General features: G+C 39.0%; 1 protein-coding gene across 2 annotated transcripts; it reads right to left on the bottom strand.

Moving 5' to 3' along the window:
• Positions 1-2,399: 2,399 nt before the first annotated feature.
• LOC140766798 (protein BOLA4, chloroplastic/mitochondrial) lies at positions 2,400-10,262 on the bottom strand. 2 transcript variants are annotated; one of them, XM_073106453.1, is made up of 4 exons: positions 9,861-10,262; positions 5,180-5,247; positions 3,082-3,264; positions 2,400-2,542 (listed from the first exon to the last, which is right to left on the bottom strand). In XM_073106453.1, the coding sequence occupies exons 1-3, from the start codon at positions 10,164-10,166 to the stop codon at positions 3,111-3,113; spliced, it is 528 nt and encodes a 175-aa protein (XP_072962554.1). In that variant the 5' UTR covers positions 10,167-10,262; the 3' UTR covers positions 2,400-2,542; positions 3,082-3,110. The 2 variants fall into 2 exon arrangements, with proteins under 2 accessions (XP_072962554.1, XP_072962551.1); XM_073106450.1 differs by lacking the exon at positions 2,400-2,542 and having other exon boundaries at positions 2,791-3,264.
• Between the last annotated feature and the right edge of the window lie 1,605 nt (positions 10,263-11,867).

Raw genomic sequence — 11,867 nt, 5'->3', positions numbered from 1 at the left:
ACTACCCTATTCTTTTATTTATAATGTTACAATAACTCATCCTCTGTTGACCTTCAAAGAAACAAAAAGAAAAAAAAAGGAAAAGAAAAGAAGAAGAAGAAGAAATAGAATAAAAATAAAAAACTTCTTTTAATTACTTTCTGTCTCAAAGTCTCTTTTAAGAAGTTGGATTGTTGCCCACTCCTCCTCCCCTCATTAAATTCTCCCTCTCACGAACTTCTCCTCCATTTCCCTTGACAAAATCTACAAACCATTAGCGTCCGTTGAAGATAACAAACCAAAACCCCTTGACCAGCTCGATCTTTCTGCTGCTTAATTTGACTTGAAGGAAGGAAACAAAAGGGGTAGCAGCTGGGACTTAGGAGACGCAGGAGTACTTATAGTTGAGGATTGGTGATTGATTAGGAAGAAAGCTATCCCATGCATACATGGCCCCCAAACACTTGTGTATCCTCTTCTTCCTGCTCTTCCTCTCCTCCATTCCCTCTCCATGCAATGGATCCATATACAGAATGCCTCTCTCCGCGGCAGACACACAGACACAGGAAATACGAAGTCGTGTGGATCATGATCATTTTTCCTTACAGATGGATCGCTTCCCCTCCTTCCAATTGCTTCCCCGGGGAACGCGGATCCCACCTTCAGGTCCATCCAACCGTCATAACAACGTCGGTCAATCGGGTGCAACCCATCGAACCACAGAGCCATGACAACTTAACGGAAGACTAATACGAAGGTGTCCTACATCGACATAGCTCTCTCTCTCTCTCTCTCTCTCTCTCTCTCTCTCTCTATATATATATATATATATATATATAATATACACACATAATAGAGAATAGCAGGGTTTGAATCCCAATTTTTCTTGCTATTTGCGTACTTGATCATTATTTGTTGCGGGTAGAGAGAGAGAGAGAGAGAGAGAGAGGGGTGCAACGATGGCACCACATACATGTAAGTGACACGATTCAGCTTATTAGTCCATTCTTCTTTTCTAGCTGTGGCTCGTGTCGTATACTCGTAATAGTGCATGCTCTGTTTTGGCATATTACTCTTGTAGTTCTCCTTAATTCTTCTCTCTTTTCCTTAGCGGAACCTTGAGCGATCTAGAGGCCGCCGGCCAATTCATGTTCTTATCCACCAAATTATCACCAGAAAAAGTAAAAGTTCATGTTTTCAGATCAACAAGCGGGTATGCAGGTGAGCTAAACATGGTTTGAGAAAAGTTTCACTAATTAACATTTTAACCTTTTCTATGTATTTTGTGCAATCTAGACAGTTTGGCAAAAAGGTGGAAACCATAAGACTCTTGCCTTTCTGCAGTCAAAATGATCAAACGAAGGTAACTGATAATATTGCAACTACGCGCCAATCAACTTCGTTCTAGTGTGACATATATCCTAAATTTCCGGCTCAGAATGCCAAGAGAGAAGGGTTAACTAGAAAAAAGAAGTCTATGCATTTGGTGCATCAACATTGAAGACCAGGAGGTATAGGTTCATCAATTATTAAAGTATGCAAATATACAAATGTCAGAACATAGGATGACCCAAGAGAAGAAAATAAGGGAAGGAGGCAGCATGATGGAGTTAGGTGGTGGGTATTGCATGCCAACACGCTAGCGTGGAAGGGGGCAGTGGCCAGTGGTGACTTTGACTTGGGCGTCAATGGACAAAGGTGAGGCAGCACGTGGCAAATTGCGTCACTACTACATGCAAATCTCTCGTTTCCTGTCCTAAACTAATAAAACTGCGCTTCCTCAGGCCTCTCTAGGCAACCACCCCTCTGCCTCCGGAATTTCAGAGCCGTAACATCCGTAGCAAGTCCTCCATCTAGTTTCCATACCTACTTACCATTTACCCTCTAGAGAAAGAAACAAGATAATTCGACACAACTTACCAATTTGTAACCTGTTTTGTCTTGTTAATCGCTTCCAATTCCCCACACTAAGAGAGAGAGAGAGAGAGAGGTCATGCACGGTTCTCCTTGCCCTGCACTGTGCACAATAAAAGATCGAATCCATTTGAGCGATAACTCCTCGGCAGAGGCAAGCTTATCCTTTTGATGTAGGAAATGCGGCAAATGCTCAAAATTCGGCTGCCGTGCCTACATAATCCTCATGCTCCAGAAGCAGAGCATGAGCATAGGTCATAACAAAACCATCACCGCACGTTCCAGCTTTTAGCACCAAAAGAAAAAAAAGAAAAAAAAAAAGAAAAAGAGAAATATATATATATATATATATATATATAAAATATATATATAAAACGTTCGCTAAGATGTCCTACTTTACTTTCCTTGGAGAACTACTTGTCGACAGAACCCTAGCTCATCTGAGTAAAGGTACAGTTTTTTTTCTTCCTTTGATGCAATCCACTCATTCGAAGCACACAATCTTCCCCCTTCATCACTTGATGATAATCCAGAATGACGTACTAGATGAAACTGGATTCAGCTTTGAAGATGGCATCGACAGGAATAAGTTGAAACATTTCTCACCGAATGACCATAATGCTTCCAAAAGAAAAGGAAAAAGAAAATCCTGACAAATGGAAAATAATATTTCATTTTTTTAATCTAAAAAGATACCAAGGGGGGGTGATTAACTCATTCACTACAAGAAATTAATCTGAGGGACTTAGACAAAGCGACACAGTTGACCCAGTAAGTCAAACGCATAGATAACTGACATCTGTAGTAATTTGGAAAGATAAGATGTAAACTTTAATAAAAAGCAACACTTACAGCTTTAAGTATAATTCCCTATTTCTTTTTATGGAAGCAAACGGGTTTCTTGAAGCATTCTTTTTAACATATAACTAATATAAAGCTTGAAGTAAATCTTTAAAAGCTTTTGAGAAATATGACGAAATATTACGACAATCCATCGTCTTATGGAGTTCAATAGCAACAACTTTGCCAGAGGAACCAAAGAACCCGACAGATGAGAAGCTGATAATTCTTGAGCTGATCTTACTACCTTGTATAACTTAAAGAGGTGGAAATTGCTACAGAATTTCCTATAGCTAGAAAATTCTAGTGCAGTTTCCCGTTACTGACATGACAAGGAAAAATACTTACCTAGATGCACTTCAATAGTATCTGGACGATTAATTTTTTGCAGCAGCTTCAGCAGGGGTTCTGGTAGTCATTTGATCAACAGCATGGACCGTGCTCTGAAGCTCCTCCCATATGGCTTTGTAAACCAATCTCTGCCTGTTCACTGCAGATTGTCCCTCAAAGGCCTTTGAAACAACATCAATGCTGCATCAGAAGAAAAAAGACTTTGAAGGACCAGTCGTGCTTGCTGATCAAGAAATAGAAAAACAAGACCAGGCCTACATGAGAAAGAAGTGCCTCTTTTTTTGAAGTTTCATCCGAAACCGAGATGTTTCTCCGAAACGGTTAGTATTTCGATCCTATCTGATCCCGAAATTGATCCCCAAAACTATCATCCAAGTGAAACAAGTCTACTAACAATTTTTTTTGGGTATATTTTCAATTCTAAGTTGAATTTGACTTGAATCCAATTACTTAATTCAATGTCAACCTCATTGCTTAAATGCTATTAGATTTTGTTGATGCATTGAGAAATAAGATAAATAAGATTATTAAAAGAAGTTTGAAACTGATGCAATGAAATTAAAAGTGAAACCGACTGAAACTGGCCAAAATGTTTTGTTTTCTAACCAAAGCCGAAACCAAAAACCAAAACAGAAACTTCAAACTATGACAACAAGTACCTTATGAGTAAACATACAGGTACATATCCAACTGAAACCTAGAATTATGAAATTTGTGTGATGGGATCATGGCGCAGGGTAATTTATAATTAGTCCCAAATGGGACATGGATTTGGCTATTTCATAACTATGTTAATGCAGCTGGTCCATCTCAGTAAGTTTCTTTCTTTAACAAGTGATCAAAAAAAGAAGGAAGTGCAATTTGCAGTCTGAAGATCCAAATATAACTTAAAACTCCTATCTAGGAAATGACTGGAAACTGTTAAAAAGATGATGCACGAAAAGGTATATTATTTAAGACTAAATAAGATCATTACCAAAATTGCACCTGAAAGTCATTGGTTAATAAGACAAACTACAGTCAAAAAGAAACTACGGAGGGAAATTTATCACATTTAAGTGCTAGAGTTATTAGTTATTACTTCAAAAGAAAAAAAAATGCAATAACCACTCATGTAAGAGTGTTAACAAGTCCTCCCCTCTATTAAAGGGTGGGCTCTATAAGGCTGGTGATAGAAGGTGACTCATCAGCTTTAGCTGACCACCACCAACAACAAAGCACAACTATATAGAAGGAGAAAAGGGAAACAAAAGCAAAGAACAACAGAGCCAATAGCACAATGTCACCAAAATCGGGTTGGCTTGACTGATAGACGAGAGCATGGCCTCAAGCTCTTATTCTTTCTTAAATGACAAAGGGATTACCAATATATTCATGTATGTTATAAATTGGCTAGTCTTGGAATTGAATCACTATATAGAACTGCATGATGCCAAACACCTGAATGCTGCTAATTTATAAGATAGCCTCTCATGAAGTAAAAGTAAGTAAAACAAGGAGTGTATTGAATATTAATGCCACAAGAAAATGATGCAAACAGAATATACCAATGATGTCAAATGATCCTAATTCCTCTAACTTTTTGAAATGAAGTCAATGAAAACAACTTTGAAATTCAACGTCACCAGAAATGTACATCTTGGAACATGTATCCCATTTTCTTTCTTTACTTTTTTGATTGAAAGGCCATAGGCCATAGGCATGTGCCACATTTTATTATGATCATTCCTCAAGTAGCACAAGTATGTCGCGTAAATCAGACACTAATTAAACACGAAAGAATTCTTAATGAATACAAAAGGAAAATACCATGCTACTCTCTTCAAAACATAAAAATTAAGTCAAACTGCTCACTCGGAAATAAGTTAATCTCCTCTAAATGCATGAGCAGAAGGTTATCAAATGCAAAAGATTGATCAATAAATACTATGTCAAGCAAAGAAAACTTTTAGTCAGTAGGAAGTGGAAAAAGGTCATCAAATTAAAGAGTGTCACAATTGGGTGCTTATACTTAAACACAGCATGGCAGTATAGAACAGAAAATGCCATTACAAGCCACATGCAGTACTATCTGATGCCAGAAAATACAAGCAACCTGACATGTCGACCATCACCATAAGCATCCTTGACAGCTACAAAATCAGCTTCTAATTGCTCCTTGATCTGATAAACAAGAATCAGGTTGTTAAAAAAGCATTTTAAGTAGTTATCAAACGATTAAGTAGATGCTAGATGCTTTCTTTTTAGTATAATAACCATTATGCCAAAGGGACATATTTTACAGAAAAATAAGGAAAAGATGATGGACTGAGTGCAAACATGATAATAATTCAGAAAAAGAGAAAGTATATTAAACTACTAATGGAGGCCTACGCAACAAGACCAGAACTCTGTAGCATGCAAATGATGCGACTAATATGCAATATTGTATAGTTGGAGCAACAGGGATGCTTTGTGCAAGCAAACACGATTACAAAAGCCATGGAGGAGGATGTGAGGCAAACTATAAGGAACATATGCACTACACTAGAGGCCACTGAAGAGTCCAACTTATTGTGATAAATTTAATGAGAAACTTATACACGAATCAGTATGAGGATTGCGGCAATTGCTAACAAAGCCTTGAGGAGCACTGAAGTAGGAGATGTGCTGGCATGAGATGGCTTATGTAACCCAAAATTTAGAAGATAAATAAATAAATAAGAAATTAGAGATAATTATTTAGACAATGAGAGATTTAATTTAATCCTTGATCCTTTAGGATTTGGATTAAATCAAGTTAATATTTTTATTAGGTATATCATTAAGAAAAGATATTAGAATCCCTATAAAATTAATTTAATCATTGATACTTTCTTATCTTTTAATCTATAAAACGGAGGGGCTTAAAGTGAAAAACTGAAAACCTCTCAGACAAAAGGAGGGGATCGGCACTATAGCCACAGTGCTGTAGCCAAGAGAGAATGATATAGAGAAGAGTGGGAACACAAAGACAGAGGAAAGAGAAAAAGAGAATAAAAGGAAAGAGGAAAACAATGGTGGGTGCATCAAAATCTATGCAGACTATGATTAAGATCTAAAAATTAAATTAATTAAAATTAAATGATCAAGGCAAGTTCTCACTCATAATTTTTTAAAATTTTCTTATTCTAAATTATATAGAGTTGATGAATTTAAAGTATCTTTTTTCTATTTATTCTTATCATGTCCAATTTTATGAGATAAGGAATTTTAATATGATGATGTCAATTATGCTACATATATAACAAATTAAGAAATTCATTATTTTAAGAATTTCTATTGAAGAATTAGAGATGTCAAAATTATTTACATTTTTATAGAAATTTCAGATTTCCTATGTTTTCAGAATAAAAAGAAATTATGATGTTTATATTTCTAACTGATTAGAAATATTTCAATTTAAAGAAATTTCAAATTTATAAAACATTTTATTTTTATATTATTTTTAGGAAATAAGATATAAGATGAAATCTTCCCCCACCCCCCTTTTTCAACCACAACCTTGTCCTCAAGGTTGGTTGTGGAAAACCTATCCTTCAATATTTTATATTTTTACCATGTGGTGTCATTTTCTGGGAACGAAAGTCATTGCATCAATACTTCTTCAATTAGTTTACTCTCTTGTTTGACCATCGATAGTTCTTAATTCCAATAAGGAAATACCATATTTTGTTATTTCGGGGTGCTTTGAACAAGGAGCTTTTGTCTATCTAAGCCACTTCTTTAGTAGGGATATGTGGAAAATTAGTTGAATCTTTGCACTGTGCGGAAGGGCAAGACAATAGGCCACGAGTCTAGGGCTGTTAAAATAAAGGGGCGGTTCAGGCTTGGCTCGAGCTCGGTTAGAGATGAGCCGAGCTTGAGCACTTGAAACCGGCTCGAAATTAATATCAAGCCGAGAGCCTGAGCTGGAGCCGACTTACTCAGGCTCGACTTGATAGGCTCGGTATAAAATGGGTGATAAATCCCTAATCCTAAATCCTACATCCACATCCCCGCCTCTTCCTCCTTCGCCAAGCTGCCATCGCAGTGCCACCTCCTCCTCCTTCAGCAATGGCAAGCCGCCACGGTGTCACCCCGTCAAGCTGCCGCGGTGCTAGCAAATATTTGGCGGATCAGTACCTCTGCCACGCAGCTCTCTTGTAGGTCCCTCAGAGTCGTCCCGCAGGCTCCAATTTTCTTTTTCTTCTTGTAGCTTGGTCCAGCTCAATCTGGCCCAGCTCGAGCTGGCTTGCTCAGGCTTGGTTCATTTAGACTCCTACACGGATCCTACTCTCATGGTTTTTGGACTCGTGGAGGAGGTCACCAAAAGAGGCCAAAGGAGATGGTCGATGGAGGAGGTCGACGGAGAGGAGGAAGATGAGGCCCAAAAAGGCTGGAGGAGACATTTCAATCAATGGAGGAGGAAAATCATCCCGTGGTTACCGAATAATGGGAATAACTAAGTAGAAATGAGCGGTAGACTTGCCAAACCCAAGAGGAGGCCGACTGAGAGGAAGTGGCAGCGGCTTGTCAATGGAGGCCGACGGAGAGGAGATGACAGCAACTTGCCGATGGAGGCTGATGGAGAGGAGGTGGTGGCGACGGCTTGCTGATTGAGACCAACAGAGAGGAGGCTGGATAGGTGAGGGTGGGGTGAGGGCAGTAGTGATGGATGAGGGTGGGGTGGAGTGAGGGCATGGGGTGATGGGTGAGGGTGGGGCATGGTAAGGGTGATAGGTGACAAGTGATGTGATGGCTATTAGCTGGGAAGGTGTGGTGAGGGTGACAGGTGAGTATTAGCTGAGAAGGAAAATAAATGAGCCTGCCGAGCCAAGCTTGAGGGAGCCAACTTCGGTTTAGACTTGACTCAAAATTCAAATCGAGCCTTAATTTTGACCTCAATTTTTGAGCTCAAGCTTGGCTCAGCTTGAACCAAGCTGAGCCCAAGCTTTAGTCGAGTCGAGCTCGAGCCACTCGTTTATTTTGACACCCCTAAGTGTACGTAGTGAGATAGCCGGTTGCACTTCTTGAACCTAGTCATCCTCTTTGTCTTGTTCTAACACATTGCTACTAGCTCTTGTAATTGCCTCTGTCAGATCAGTTTTGATCAGGTAAACTTTCTTGCACCGATGTTCGGCTGCAAACTGCTCATTGCACTTGAAACACAACCTCTTTCTCAACGTTGTTGCATTTCTTCCCAAGAAAGTAGGCAAGCGTGAGTAGACTCAAGTAGCTGGGGTACGTTGGTTGGTGGTATGGATCTTAGGGCATTAACATTACATGCTTTCGCAATCCGCAGAGTGTTTTACATTTGATTTAGTCTTTCTTCTTGCAATGTGAGCCACAACAATTGCTTCCTGCAAGGTGCACGGCCGCCTCATACGCACTTCCTTCGCTATCTCTTTGTTGATTCCTCCTACAAAGGTGTTGAGAAGAGCATCATGTGTCTATCCACGAACTCTATTAGCCAAAATTTCAAAACTCTTCTTGGTACGCTTGCATGCTCATTTTTCATGATATATCTTCCACTGAAATTTATGTACTTGTTCAATCCAAATTGAGCTAGTAACTCCCGCTCGAAAGTCCTCCAAATGATCACTATCCCTTCATCTCTATAGGCTCAACGCACTTGTTACCACCAATGGTTTATCTTTTCATCTAGAATGATAACATGTAAACCCACTACTTCTCAGGAGTTCCTTGGATGTCGAAATATTGTTCAAGTCAATCAAGCCACACCACTGGGTTACCCCTATTAATCGAGGGAGCTTCATTTTAGCACGATGATGGCCTCCTTGGTTTTTGAAGAGCTCATGATTTTCAAGCTGTGGAGATAAGAGGATTGGTGGTTTCATTGGTGGCAATCGCTTTATCATTTCGCCGAGGATGGAGAGCAACTAGCACCTTGTTGAAGCATTCATCTGACTGGGTTTCCAAGTTACGTAGACTCTCTTGTGCTGCTCCTATGTTGGCTTCTAGCTACTTGATATGCTCTTTATTTGACATCTTTGCTTTGATACAAATGGTAGGGCCCAATCAGGAGGGAAGGAAAAACTAGAAAGAAAATTTTCATAGAAAGGAAAACCCAACTTGAGGTATGGGTACCATCTCTACAATAATCGAGAGAACTAAATTGCTTGCCATTGGCCATGCATGACATGCTTATTTATAATAGAAGTCCTAAACAGAATGCTAACAAAAATGCAAAATAAAAGGAAGCTAACTGAACAGTTAGCTTTGAAGCCAAGTCCTGTTCTTCATGCCAAAGGCCTTCTCCCAACTTGCAGATTTCATGGAAGACCTTCTCCACACGGCAGACTTATTCTTTGCTAATAACATGGGCAACGTCTAGTTCCCAACATAATGTGGGTTGGGTTTCCGAATTCTTCGAGTTTCACTGCCATTTATGACCTAAACATGTTTTTGGTTTTGATTTTCTGTTCATGGGTGAACAAAAGTCAACCAAGTGTGCCATGATATACTACAAAATATTACGGTTCATCATTAACAAGACCAAAATACCATTAGTGGACATAGCAGAAATTTGCAAATCATCATCATTGGACGAAAGACATCATCAATCATGTGAAGTTGATGCGTCCAAAGAACACATTTTCCTTCGTTTATCAGATGCAGTAAGTGCCGACCAAAAGACAAACACATAAAGGCTTTTCCAAGCCTCCATATCTAATCACGCACCCTGAGAATGAAAAGAATTACCCAACAAATCCGAGAAGAGAAAGAAAAAAGATGGACATAGGAGCGGATCGGACCTTCTTTTCCATGGCATGTATCATAGGAGAGTCAATGGAGCCCGAGTCCGATACCTGCGTTGCCCGCACGCCGCAGAATCTCCTTACGGTAGCGGCCCCGTGTCGGGATCCAACACGACGCGATTCGAGATCCGTAACGGCCGGAAAAGACCGTGGAATCCTATTCCCCTTGAAGGAGATGGAAGAGGAGGCGAGTAGGCAAGTAGGAGGCGGAGGAGGACAACGAGAAGAGGAGGCGCGGCAGAAGAGAGAGGCGAGAGGGTAAGAGGAGGAATACCTCGACACCAGAGCCATGGGAGCTCTCATGGTTTGAACCTCTGTCCCACGCCCTAGACGCTCGGACTCTGACGGCTCTGTTGCCTCTTGCCTAGAATTTGGGATTTATCTCCTCGCCTCACCAAAGCCAGGGGCTGCAGCTGTTAACCCGTTTATTATTTAATCCATTTAACCCACTTAGGAGTTAGGATCAGACTCAATAACCTATTTATGACGCGTGTAACAGGTTTATAATTAAAAAAAACATTTAGGGCAATAAAAGAAACATAATTTAAGTTACATTTTCAACCCTGAGGTATAGTGCGAGCAATGCCATAATACAAAGGATGATAATGTAATTCAGGGCAGTAATGGATTGGGTATAATAGGTTTATTAAATATAAATAATATTATATCTTATTAGGCCAAATTTAATGGGTTTATATAAAGATATTTTAGTTATCTTTCATGGAAACATATTTATATATCGATATATAGTTTACTAAATATCCAATATGAGATTAAAACAAATTATAAAAAGTAATGAATCGGGCTTTCAGTCTGGACTAGACTTAGCCCTATTGAAACAAGACGGATTTAGGCCGATTTTGGGCAAGTTGGGCCTAATGATTATATCTACTCTAAATGTGTTACTCTCGCCAATTAATAGTAAATCTCTCTCAAAGCAATAATTAAACATACCCTATAGTTGTACTCTTCTGCTAATAGCATAATAATATAAACATGACTAACATAAAGCAATTGTATCTAAACATGCGGATGAATGCACATCATAATTAAATTATAAAAGTTATGTTATGCATCATGTTAACAAAACATATTTTACTATGATAAACGAATTAATATGTCATAGATAATCAACCCAACACATCAAGCGATTATTATAGAAGTTGACAGACCACTTGTATGAATTCGTTAAAATTCTTAGCGGTCCCCACTTTAATTACGGTCGACTTCAAGATTAGCGTTGGTCCTAGGGTAAAGGAAAAGGAATGGATAACAATATCAGAAACTTGCGATAGCATTATATTTGCTCAAATAATAAAATGTTTAACGTTAGTAACGCAATCTTTTCTTAGAAAGAAAACATTGTAATTCCTTCGTAATAGCTAAAAATATTAATTCCCCATATGGTATGAAGATTTGAAAGATTGGAATAGAGAAATGCATGTTAAATACACTTAAGAATTTCCCAAAGATTGGTTAAAAGACGATATTCAGATAAAAATTCTATTTCCTTTAGGATCTCATGGATCAAATGAAAAAAAAAAAGAAAAAAAGAAGAAGATAACTTTTGTTTCTTAACAGCTCGGGGAATGGAAGTAAAGCTGCCTTAAGTCTACAAAAAATACCTTCCTTTTTTTAACCTAGTTATAGTTCAACACTTATTTCTAAAATTAAGGGGTAGTAAAAGAGGGGATAAATAATAATAATAATAATAATAATAAGGAGAGAGAAAAAGGGAGCTTAGCCATGCCAAAAATAAGAGAAGGCCTAGCCCGCGAGACTAGGCCTGGTCCAGTCTTACCCAATGTGCTCGGATTGGCTAAGCTCAACCCGAGTCCAAATGCGTTGGGGCTGGCTCCACCCAACCTGAGCCCCAGGTGCACTTGGGTTGGCACCACCCAACCTAAGTTGACAGTCTCCAGCCTGACTTGTTGGAGCGCTACACGAGTCTCGACGAGGGAAAAGAGGGCCTACACCTGTCGCCAATTATTGTTGCCGAAAGGG

The sequence above is a fragment of the Typha angustifolia genome, chromosome 9 (genome assembly GCF_048772165.1).
Source record: "Typha angustifolia cultivar Huaian chromosome 9, ASM4877216v1, whole genome shotgun sequence".
Lineage (NCBI taxonomy): Eukaryota > Viridiplantae > Streptophyta > Magnoliopsida > Poales > Typhaceae > Typha > Typha angustifolia.
Note: the sequence above shows the minus strand (reverse complement) of the source record. Positions and strands in the feature narration are given on the sequence as shown.